The 12887-nt window shown below is 42.1% G+C and overlaps 1 protein-coding gene across 1 annotated transcript in view; it reads left to right on the top strand.

Annotated features, from left to right (window-relative positions):
- The first annotated feature begins 10137 nt into the window (after positions 1-10137).
- The window catches only part of SIAH3 (siah E3 ubiquitin protein ligase family member 3), a 64741-nt gene continuing 61991 nt past the window's right edge, over positions 10138-12887 (top strand). The window contains exon 1 of the mRNA XM_045796724.2: positions 10138-10306. Coding sequence (XP_045652680.1) covers positions 10172-10306 — 135 coding nt within the window. The 5' untranslated portion in view covers positions 10138-10171. The remainder of the gene's footprint in view (positions 10307-12887) is intronic.

Raw genomic sequence — 12887 nt, 5'->3', positions numbered from 1 at the left:
TATGTTCACCTAGAAAATACTCAATATTTTATAGCATTCTTTCCTTTTGCTAGGAAAGATTTACGGAATCATTCTGCTTCTTCATTTCTATGGTTTTCCCTCCTCCCCCACCCTCCGCCACGACAGAAGCAGCTGCTGTTGCCTTGGCAACATTACAGAATAAACTTGTTGCTTTTGGACCATCTGTACCCAACCTGAGCTGTGTTGAAGCTGTTTGTTTCCTTTTCCTGTTTGTCATCCACCAAAAGTCAGGCTTCATATTTAGATGCTGACCTTCCTGAACAGTTTCTATGAGGGCTAACTGAACTTCTCAGATGTTCTAGGAGACCTATCTCAAAGTTTGAAGGGCTGATTCATTCCTTTGGATTCGGGTCTTTTCCATAGGATCCTTAGTAAAATATACGCCTGAAACTAAGGAGACAGGACCCACCAACATATGACAATCCAATGGGATTCGTGCACGTACTTGTAGAAAACAGAATCTCAATGGACATAATCACAGGACCACCTTGTGAAAAAACAAGCGCTTCATAATGATATGCACTTTTTCCTGACTATAGACATATTTTTACTAATTTATCTATTTGTCCTCTTCCAAAGGAGAGATAATGTAGTATTTGTAAAATAGTATTTGTATCTTAAAATAGATTGAGCAAATATAGAACCATATTGAAATATCACCAACAATCCTGTTGTCCACAGACACTGTTACTATATTTTACATTTTTTTCTTTCGTATTGTATGTTTCTTTAAAAAATATGATGGATTTATTTTATAAGTACAATTCTATATCCTGATTTTCCTAATTCAATATACATTGGGCATTTTTGCATGTTACAAAAATTAATTGAGAACTGATTTCTCTCTCTCTTTCTCTCTTTTTTCTCCTCTCTCTCTCTCTCTGTCTTTGCAATGTATTATTTGTTAAAAAACCTGGTCATTTTTCCTACAACCTGTATTTTGCTAGCCAGGTCCCCATGTTGTCATTTATCCTGTTCCTCTGTCCCCTATATTCCCTAATAATTGGTAGCTAAATCTAGAAGTTCGATCAGATGCACATTTGTTACTTTGGCCAGAAGGCTCTGCAGGCAGAGCTGTAGACCTCCCAGGTGCCACACAGGACCTGGCTGTCTTTCTGTGATGTCAGCAGTGATACTCGCTGCCCAGATCCATTATGTCATTAGGAATTTCAAAAAAATACATTCTCATTTTACCATTATTTCTTCTTTTGTGAACTGGAGTACTTCTACAAAGAGAAACTTCTCCTCATTGGCTATCTAATTATATTAAGGTATCGTTCATAGAAGAAAGGCAGGATAAATGCCTAATTTATTCCTTTTATGCACTGGTAATCAAAATAATGAATTAAGTGCCAAGTATGATCCAAAGGGAACTAATTAGTTTTTCTAGTATCATTATGAATGCATGGATTTAAACATATTTCATGTGTTTTAATCCATTACAGTTATTATTCTTAATCATGCTTCAATTGTCCTATCTTCAGCTAGTAGGGGCCTCTTTGCATTGTTTTCTTTTTTGTCTTTTTTTTTTCTTAAGATTTTATTTATTTATTTGACAGAGAGAGACAGCGGGAGAGGGTACACAAGCAAGGGGAGTGGGAGAGGGAGAAGCAGGCTTCCGGCCAAGCAGGGAGCCTGATGTGGGGCTCAATCCCAGGACCCTGGGATCATGACCTGAGCCAAAGGCAGACGCTTAACCAATGAGCCACCCAGGTGCCCCTGCATTATTTTCTGAATCCTTGAGAAGACTCTAGCATTTTTTTCTAGTATTTTTTTTCATTGCATCCTTACTTTCTGGTGTGATGAGATGTTCCAGGCTTATCTTAAACATTTTCTGCTCCAGATCTGGGACTAGACATTTCTTCAAAAAGATCTAGTTTATTTTTAAGTGGGAAAATTCATGTGGAAGCTGCGATCTGGGTTTTAAGGTACTCATTTTTTCAGTCTTTTCTGTGGACAGAATTAAGAAACTTTGCTTTTGATCTCCTTTTCCTCCTTCTCTTCCTCCTTCTCTTCTGTCTGCTCCTTAATATAAAATACGCCATTGTAATTACTGCCATTTGAATTCAAGACCACAGTATTTTTTTTAACCTCATCAATCTCAAACCCATGGTTCCTGTCTCTTACCCCAACAACACCAACATAATTACCCATTTGCTTCATCAACAATATGCACACATCAAATTACCCCAACACTTAACAGTGCAAAGCCACAATACACACTAACGATGTCACAATGTCTATGAAGCAGCAAATCAGAAGCAGCTTGGCTGCATGGTTCTGGGTCGGACCCACTCATGAGATTGCAGACAAAATGTTAGCCGGGGCTGCCATCATCTGAAGGCATGACTGAGGCTGGGAGATCTGTTTCCAAGGGGGCCTACTTACATGGCTACCAGAAGACTGGACATTGGCAGAAGACTTCTGTTGCTCTCTCAGGGGGCTATTGGAGGGTCCTCACAGCATGACTTCTGGCTTCGTCCAAAGTGAGTATTCAAGATGGCAATGGCTTTCATGATCTAGCCTCAAAATTCACACATTGTCTTGTCTATCACATTCTGTTATTATAAATGAACCACCATGTCTGCTCATATTCAAGGGGAGGACAATTAATCTCCATCCATTGAAAGGGCAATGTCAAAGAACATGCGGGCATATTTCTTTCTATTCTCTGGCTTACTGATTTACATTGCAAATGTAAAATACACTTACTTTTCCAAAGACTCCCTGAAATTCATTCTTATACAGCATCAGCTTGAAGTCCAGGATCTTGTTAATTAAATCAGGTCTCGGTGTGGAGGAGAGTTCTCAGGATTCCTAGAATACAGCTCCTTGAGTATGGTTTCTCAAAGCCCGAACACCTATGATCTAAAAGGAAAAGTTGTTTGCCACTTATCATACATACACACACTTAACATACAATACATACAATGGTGGGACAAGAATAGGAAAACTACTATGGACCACCCCCCCCCACACACACACACACTTTCAAAATAGAGGAAAACAGGAGACACATAGGAGACTCTGACCCCTAGCAAAATCCATCAGGGCAAATGTAAGAAGTTCCTTGACTAGGACTCAAGGCCTGAAAATGAGTCTCAACTCTCAGCCCCAGCCTCTATGCTCTTCATTCCACTCTCCAGGTCACCCTCTCTTTGTTGAGAAAGGTAGCCCAGGTCTTTTGCAGAAGAGTTTTCTCAGCTTGCTTCCTGCCTGTAGAAGCATCAGGGTCCAAAGGCCTCTTATCATTTTATACTGATTCTGCCCCCTTTCAATCCAAGCTTATGGCATTTCTGCCAATTTACTTCTCTTACAAATTCCATGGATCTCCTACGATTCTTGTTGTGGCCCAGACAGACCACACTCACAAACTCTTCCAAAATAAGCCCTTCTTGACCTTGGGCTTCTACTAAGAGTCCTTTCAAGGCCTTTAGGGTTTCATGAATACTTTCAGCTTCTGTCCAATGCCCAATTCCAAAGCGACTCCTAAATTTTAGGGTTTTGTTATGGCACCAAGCTACTCCTAGCACAAATTCTGTAGTTATCTATTGCTGCATAACAAATTATCCCAAAACTTAGTGGCTTAAAGCAACATGAAACATGGATTAAGCCACAGTTTCTGTAGGTCAGGAATCTGAGAGCAACTCAGCTGGGTAGTTCTGGTAGGGATTTTTGCCATGGATTGCAGTAAGGAGTGTGTCCAGGGCTGCAGTCAGCTGAAGACATGGTCCAGGCTGAGGGATCCTCTTCCACGGGGTCTCATTTTCATGGTTGGCAAGTTGGTACTGGCTCCTGGTAAGAGACATTAGTGCCTTTCTGTACGGGTCTTTCCAAAGGGCTCTTGGAATGTCTTCATGGAATGAAGGCTGGCCCCAGAGCTAGGGATCCACAAGAACAATGGAGAAACCACAATTCCTTTGATGATCTAGCTTCAGAAGTCCCACAGCATCATTTCCACACTTTGCATTGGAAGCAAGTCACTAATTCTGTCTCACATTCATGGGAAGGGGGATCAGGATATTTTTAAGCCACTATAAACACTATTGTTAACAATACGATTACTAAAAGTAGTTAAACTTTTAACTTACTTTTGTTCTTAGTGTATATTTTACTAAAGATTTACAGTCATATTATCATGCACCAAAGTCACCTAAAATTGTCCTTTCTGTGTGCATCAACCACCAACTTGAAAAACTGTTGATTTGTTGTAGCTTGCTTTTAACTTTTCAGGATTTCTTTTCTATTTTTGTTTCATAATTGTATGGAGTAATTTCAAGGTTTCAAAGACAAACTACAGAACAAAGCATATTCAGAGAAGTCTAGCTTCATTTCTGCCTTCTCCTCCCTCTACCCTTCTCTCCCCTATAAGGAACCTTGGTTTTGGTTTATTATTTATTCTTCCATTTTTAAAACATAAATAACAAATACATACCCCCATTCTAAGATAAACACTCATATGTTATGCACAAGATTCTTCACATTTCTTGTTTTATTTACTAATGCCACCTGAATTCCCTCCAAAACAGTATTTGGAGATAACTGTCATTTGTTTTTAAGGCTAATGGCCACCATTATATAGAGGTATACAGTTTATGCAACCAGTCCCCTACAGAGGAATATTGTGGAGGTTTCTAGTCTTTTACTATTATAAATAGTGCTGCAATGAATAGCTTTATGCATATGTCTTTCTAAATTTTTTCCAGAAACATATTTTTAGAGCTATAATTTATTCCACGTTTTGAATAGATGTACCTTAAATTATTTAAGTGTTCTTCTACTGTGGACACATAGGTTTTCTCTATTTATTCCCCTGGTATAAGTGATACAACAATGAATATCCTTGTAGTTAAGTCTCTGTTGACATTTCTGCTTATAGCATAAGAACAGATTCCTACAAATTTAGTTAGTAGGTCAAAGTTTATGAATCTTTTTAGGCATTGATACATATTGTCAAGTTGTTTTCAAGGAAAGGGCACAACAAGTTTACCCTCTCAGAGGCAGTAAATTCCAGTATCTGGCACTGGAGAAGTCTGGGCTTCAAGTCCTACCTTTACCATTTACTAGTTGAATAACACTGGACAAGTTCATTTTCCTGAGTCATGGTTTCCCTGTCTGGAAATAAGAAAAATAATGTTTATCTCATGGGATTTCTGTTAAGAGTAAAATAAGGCATCAGACTACGGATACATTTGCATACATAAGTTGAGTATTTAGCATAGTGCCCGACATACTCCAAGCATTTGTATGTTTGTTACTATTAGTCTTATCACCAGTAGATGAGAATGTCAGGCTCACAGAAGATTCATCAATGCTGGATAGTATTTTTTAAAAATAAAAAGTGCCAATTTGATAAGCAAAAGATGCTATCTTGTTTTAATTGACATTTCTTAGAATTCTGGTTCTATTAAACATTTTTCATTTATTAATATTTTTATTTCTGTGCTGCCTGGGTGGCTCAGTCAGTTAGGCGTCTGACTCTTGGTTTTGGCTCAGGTCATGATCTCAGGGTTGTGGGATCAAGCCCTGTGTCGGGCTCCACACACAGTGCAGAATCTGCTTTAGATTTTCTCCCTTTCCCTCTTCCTCCCCTTCTGCTCCTTTCCCTCTTCCCACGGTCTTTTTCTCTCTAAAATAAATAAATAAAATCTTTAAAAAATATTTTTATTTCTTCTCCTGTGTAATCTGTTTATATCCTTCATCTATTTTTTTCCTATATAATTTTAGTTCTTTAAAATGCATATACAAGAGTTCTTTATCAGGAATACAAATCTTTTGTTGTCATAATGGCTGTAAATATATCCCCCAACATGTTAGGTGTTTGTTTGTTTGTTAATTTCAGTTGTTAGACATTATTTGACAGAATTTAACATTTTATGTAATCAAGTATTTCCCTTCTTACTTCAACAGACTTTTTAAATCTTAATGAAGTACTTCGCTCTTTCAAAATGCAATTATGTCCTCATCCACATGTTACTTTCATATTATTTGGGGCATGTATCTTACATACAAGAAAGGTGCCTTGATGGTAAGTTCATAGCCTAGAAACTTCTCAGAAAAGAGATGTTTTCCTGGTATTAGTTTGCTAGGATTACCATAACGAAGTACCATGAACTGGGTGGCTTACCCAAAAGAAATCTAGTGTGTCCCAGTTCTGGAAACAAGACATCTGAGATCAAAACGTTAGCAGGATTGGTTCCTTCTGGAGGCTGTGAGGGAGAGTCTGTTCAACAACTTTCCCTCAGTTTCTGGTGGTTTGCTGGTCATACGATGTGTTCCTTCACTAACAGATATTTTGTCCCAATCTCTGCCTTCATGTTCACATGAATTCTCCCTGTGTGTATGTTTCTGCATCCAAATTCTCCCTTTTTGTAAGAAAACTAGTTGTATTGGATTAGAGCTTGCCCTAATGACCTCATTTTAACTCGATTACCTCTGGAATGACCCTATTTCCAACCAAGGTCACATTCTGAGGTCTTGGCTTCAGCATATCTGTTATTGGGGAAACAATTTTAACCCACGACATTCACAAAATTAGAATACAGACCAAGGAACAGAATAGACTTAGCTTTCTAAAACCTGCCTTGTGTCCACTTCAGCCATAAGCCCTTGTGAAGATTACCATGGCCCCAGTCTCCCACACCATAGATTACCTTTTCTATGTTCTTGAACTTCATATAAATAGAATCACACAACATGCATTCTTTTGTACCTGGCTTCTCGACCTTAGAATTACATCTGTGAGATCCACCCATGTTATTGCATTGTTGCATGTAGCAAATAATTCATGTTTTCATTTTTATGTAGTATTTAGTAAAAGGAGGACCAAATAAGGTAATATACCCATTTTATTGTTGATACTTAAGATGCAGCTGCAATGTTGCAATGAAAATCCTAGTGCAAATCTTCTGGTGAGCACATGTTCACATTGCTGTTGGGCACATGGAGTGAACTTTCTGGGTCATAGATTGGGTATGGATATGTTTCGCTTTAGTAGATATTTTCAAACAGTTTTCCAAAGTGGTTTGCAGTAGTGCATGAAATTTTGGGTAGTTGCACATCTTTACCAACACTTTGGGTTGACTTGAACAAAAATATTTTTGATGAAAAGATGATGATGATGATGATGGTGACGATAGCTTCTTATTAAAGTTACCACGAAAACCAGGCACTGGGGTGATCATTTTACCTATATAATCTCATTTAATCTTCAAGTTCCTTTTCAATAACATTATTAGCTTCATTTTACAGACAACAAAACTAAGCATCAGTGAAAGAAAATAATTTGCCCAAAGTAACAGTAAGTAACAATATAGGGTTTGAATTACAATTTATCTGATTACCAACCTCAGGGACTTTCTAGTCCAGGTAAAATGTAAATCTGGTTGCTACAGAGGTGAAGGGGAGGCCCTGGGCATCATGGTGAGCATGAGGACACTCATGTGACGATTGCAGAGGGGCAACTTAGTGGTAAATAGTGACACAGCTCTAAATCTCTATTTGAAGGCTGGCTTATGCCACCCTATTTTGGAGACATGAAGCTTGAGCATCTGCTATTAGGGTTAATTCCAAACATTTCTCAATGGATGATTATTTTGAGGACTGATTCTGAAGACAGATGATGTGCTTAGTATTCTAAAATAGAGTGACATAAACCAGTGTTTGGATAGAGAGTTAGAGCAAGGGCTCAAGTCTGGGACCAAAGAAGAACATCCACAAGAGCAGGTCTGTGGCGCTGTCCTCGCTGCTGATGTCAGCATGCTCTCCTCAGCCCCTAGCCCTCACCCCCAGGCCCAGTCTCCAGGTCAGATCAGGAATACCTACCCTTGAGAACACAGCAGGAGCCAAGTCCACTGTTTTCATGCCTATGTGACCCTCGAGGGTAGGGTGAATATCCATGGGGAAAACTATTTCATGGAGCAGGAAGAAAAAACATGCTGCGAAATAATCACCCTTCCACCAGCGATATGCAGTAGACTCAAGTATTGAGAGGCTGCTTTGAATTAGGCAGTGAGCTGGGTACTTCCCGATACATCATCTTTAGTCTTCACAATGACCTTGAGAGACAAATTTCTATTATCCCCATGTGACAAGGGTGGGAACCAAGGCTCAGTGAGGTTACGAAACCTGTCTGAGGTGATACAATGGGAGAAACAAACAACATAATAGTTCCATTCTAACAGAGGATGTAGAAAGAGGAAGTCTGGGCTTTTCTAAATTGTAAATTGTGTCTTGAAGGACTCTATGGGAGTATACGCTTACTTTTCTTTTCTTTTTTTTTTAAGTAAGGCAATGAAAGAACACTGAATGCTTTCCTGCTGAACTGCTGAAATCTTGTTCTGGAAAATGAAAACTTCAGAAAGCAAATTCAGGTACTGTGGTCCAGCAACCCTTATTTATGAACCATGTAATGAGAGGATCGAGGGACTCATCTCCTGTAACATTATATCACATTGTATGAGTTTCTAATCAGTTTAGATGTTGTTACCTTCTAGTTTTGTGTCAGTGCAATTATTTGTAGGAAGTATAAAGTTTCCATTAATTAAAACGGAAGCACCAATTAGGTGTTTGTCTTACTTGTTTCTTAAAACACTGGTTTGGTTTTAAATTCAAGTTAAAACTAACACCCGCCTTTGTCCTGGTTTTAGTAAACCTATGCATTTTCACCCTATATTTTAATCTGTTGTTTTAATTGCCTGGATCAGGTCATAGATGTGGGTGTCCTAGGTGTCTGCATGCTTTGTGTACATTACAACCCAAGCGCTGTAGCCAGAGCAGAGTGAGAGCTGTTCACGAAGGAACAATGGGCTCATATTCTTGGTGCAATTCACACACAAGGCTGGTCCATCCTGACCCAGGTGCTGGGTGACTTCTCAATAGAGAAACAACTAAAGACAAGGGGAGACACAACACACTCAACTCTCCTGTGTTAGTGACAAAGACTGACTAATCCATCAGAACGAGTTCCCGAGATAGCCTGGGACACTTGGTGTACTGTTCAGGAGCCTTTCTTCGAGAACAAGTGAGTGGGCTTAGTGCCCCCGCCAGCCCCATTCTGGAGAAGGAGCGCAGTCAGGAGACTGGAATGCCCTCTGCCTGCTCCAGCACAGAAACGTGATGCTGGCATTCACGGAGACAAGCAAATGATGTGGTATGTGTGCCCCTAATCCCTATTTTAACGTCTCCAACAATCTAATGGTCAATTAGCAATTTGCTGCCCACCAATATGCAAATGAAAGACAAGCAAAGGCCCTCCACATCTGTAATTATTTTGCTGATTTACAAGTCACTTTACACTGTGTAGGTTTTTTTCTGTGTGTGTGCATTCATGCATCAGGGATTTCATTATTTTTAGAAGCATACTCTGTGCATTTCTATGCTTTAATATTTTCAGGCTTCAGTAATTACAGTATATACATATATATATATATATGCATCCCCCCCACCTCCAAATGCTTGTATTTGTTAGGGACTCTTTCCTCTGATAAAGATTGGAAAGTAAGATTTATCAAGGGGCTGAAATCCAAATTGCAGAGAGCACAAGATTGAAAGATGCACATTTCTATGCTGCCAAATCCTTATCTGGAATCAGAGTCTTGTAATATTTGATTTTCTCCCAACCAGCTCTGGTGAGTCGAGCCACGATCTGCGTTATCCATCTGCCTACTTTGGGGCAGGGTGTTTTACTATTTGGCGGTTTAAATGCTTTACGTTTTTGCCAGCGCATTAAGAAAGGCTCTCATGTTAAATTAAGTCAATTAATAAATGGAGACACATTAAGCAATCAATTTTGTCAGCCTATCTCCCCAGCATTATGTATGGTTGGCTGTAATCACAAGATAAATGCAATGTGCTGATCTATGGTAATGTTCAATAATACATTCTCCGCCAGGCTCAATTCATCAGGGAGTTTCGGTAGGGGAGGCATTTGTTATTGGCTGTCTCTGCACCTCAAGGATAACATTTCTGTCCTTTTGATTGGCCGCCTCACTGCTGCAAGATTCTAACCGTCTTATTTTGATGATGAATATGAAGGCACGCTAAGCCGGGCTGGAGCGGAGTGTCTCAGAGGCTGCGCTCCTTCCAGAGCCCAAGGACTTACAGCTTCTTCCGCTGCCTCTCTGTGCCAACAACCCCCCCAAAAGTTGTGATGCTTTTCTTTACCCAGTGCTTTGGGGCTGTGTTAGATCTCATTCACCTCCGCTTTCAGCACTACAAGGCTAAACGGGTTTTCTCCGCTGCTGGGCAACTTGTCTGCGTTGTAAACCCCACGCACAACCTAAAGGTGAGTCGCGGTCTATCATTTTACATCCGAGCAGCTCAGGTTCCAGTCCTTTCTCCCCCGCCAGTGACTCCCGCAGGCGCCTGGAGCTCCTGGCAAAGGCTCCCTGGCTAGGGCTGGGACGCGCCGGGTACCCGGAGGGGTTGCCTCCGCGCGTTCTCGCTTTCGAGGTGTCTTGTGCTCTCTGCGACGGCGTGTTTCCCCGACTGGCAGGAACAACCGGAGTGATAGTCTAGTCTCTTCCTCCCCACCCCCACCCCCCCCCCCCCCCGCCTCCCTGGAGCAGTCTCCGAGCGGGATGGGGTCAGAAGTAAGGGTGGTGGAGGGAGAAGGGGGCGTCCTCTCCTCGATCCCAAATATTTGTGGGCAAGTGTTCAGGAGACAGGATTTGAAAAGTTACGCAAATTGCTGAGCGTCCCATGTGTTCGAGAAAGGCAGGCAAGCGCATGGATTTTGGAAGCCCCTTCTGGCGACCGCTGAAGTAGCTATGGGGGGCGGGGGGAACCCGGGAATGGGTGAGGGGCTCTTTCTGCGAAGTGTTTATGCTTGTGCTCAGACTCGGTGTGAGTGTGTGTGTGCCGGCGGGGGGCAGGGGCAGGGGATGAGGAGGAGTTCGCTTCCCGGGAGCTGGCTGTGCCCCTCGCACCGGGGACAGGAGGGGGCAGGATCTGCTTCAGCTGTGTAATAATGGAACCGGCTGCGAGCTGCTGCTGTCTGAATCACCGCAGGCTGCCTGGCTGCCCGTCTGGCGCCGTGGCCTCTGCATTTGTGCCTTCGGGTCAATGCCCTTTAACAGAACAGCCCCAATCTGGCAACTGGGAAGACCGCTCCACATCGCAGCCAAGACTGATGGGGGAAATGAACGAAGAGCTGTTGGCTAGGGTTGGGGGGCGGAGGAGGAAGAGAGGAAGACCGTGCAGGGGGTGGGAGTGGCGCGGATGAACTCCCCAAATAAGGTAACTCTGAGCCACCTTGGCTCTGTTTGAAAATCAAGGATGGACTCAATGGGAGCTGCTCTCCTGTCCTCCTCACTGTGCGCAGGGCTGAGTGACAGGGAGGAGCGCATGTCTGCAGCAGGAGCGCCCGAACAGTCTCTGTGAGGACAGAGCTGACATTCTGACCGCTGCTCTTGGGTAGGAAGACTGTTGCTTGTTGCTCATCACTTTATAAACTCCTATAAAGTGTGGACTCTCCTTAGCCAGAGCCCCGCAGATCAGCCCTGCTGGGTGCCTTTCCCCTCCCCCCTCCCCCAATTCCTGGAAGTCCCTAGAAGGGACAGTTGCCCGGCGCCCTATAGGTGGCCAGTCCTGGCTGGAGCAGGGGATGGACCGCCCTGAGATTGCTACAGTGCACAGACCTAGGAACTGGCTCTCTGAGGTGCCCACTCTGTGACTAGCCCCATCTCAGCTCAACTGCTGGTGCTCTTTCCTTCCTAGGCGCTCGCTCTCTCTCTCTCACTCTCTTTCTCTCGCTCTCCATCCCCTCATTCCACTGTCTCTTTTTGCCTTTGTGGCTTAGTTTTATAAATGAGAATTCACTGCCAGTCACCCTTCGCAAAGCAAGTGTATGGCGTACATACTAAAATATGATTCTGAATTCCATTTTATGGCCACTTTTGAGACCGCATTCAAACTCCCATTATTTTGTCACCTTACATTAGTTACTTCCCTGTGGCAAGCAATTTTGTTTACTCCTGTTTTGCATTTTAATACTTTTAAAAATTGTTTAGGAGACTTAGCATTTTTAAAGTTTGAATTTATGTGGTTCATTGACTGCAGCCGATGATGGAGGAGAGGGGTGCTAAGATCTTGGGGTGGGGTGGGGTGAAATGCATCTGTGTATATTTTGAAGTCATGTGGATATTGATAAGTAGCCCTGCTGCCCGAAACCCAGGAGTTCAGAGTCAGGGTTGGAGGCTCAGGGTCAGCTCTGACAAGCTATGTGTCCTTGAAAGATTCAACCTCTCTGAGCCTTCCCTTCCTCACCTTTACAATGGACATAGGAATGAATAACTCCATGGCTCTGCGAGGCTAAAAAGAGTTACTAGAGGTGGATGTGTTTTATAGCACTTTTCTCCAAAAAAGAAAAGAAAAGAAAAGAAAAGAAAAGAAAAGAAAAGAAAAGAAAAGAAATCATGTTGGGACGCCTGGGTGGCTCAGTCAGTTAAGCATCTGTCTGCCTTCGGCTCAGGTCATGATCCCAGGGTCCTGGGATTGAGTCCCACATCGGGCTGCCTGCTCAGCAGGGAGTCTGCTTCTCCCTCTCCCTCTCTCTGCCTGCTGTTCCCCCTGCTTGTGCTCTATCTCTCAGATAAATAAAATCTTTGAGAAAAATCATGTTATTGTACATAACTTGTGGGGTTCCATGAGAAACTTTAAAAGTTGTCACTTACAGCCTTTAGTCCACTTAGAAACCATATAAGCAACAACATAAAAACAGGTGACATATACTTTGGGAGGCTATTTTCCGTGGCTCACTCTTTCAAGTACATACTCATTTGGCTTTTCATTTCCCGTAAAAAACCACTTAGAGGTTTTGCTCAGACAAGCATCAGCCAGGTAAACAAAGCCAGGTGAGGGCTGCT

This window comes from Ursus americanus, chromosome 10, assembly GCF_024610735.1.
Source record: "Ursus americanus isolate L20-20 chromosome 10, mUrsAme1.1.p, whole genome shotgun sequence".
NCBI classification, from domain to species: Eukaryota; Metazoa; Chordata; class Mammalia; order Carnivora; family Ursidae; genus Ursus; species Ursus americanus.
This window is presented reverse-complemented; position numbering and strand designations above follow the sequence as displayed.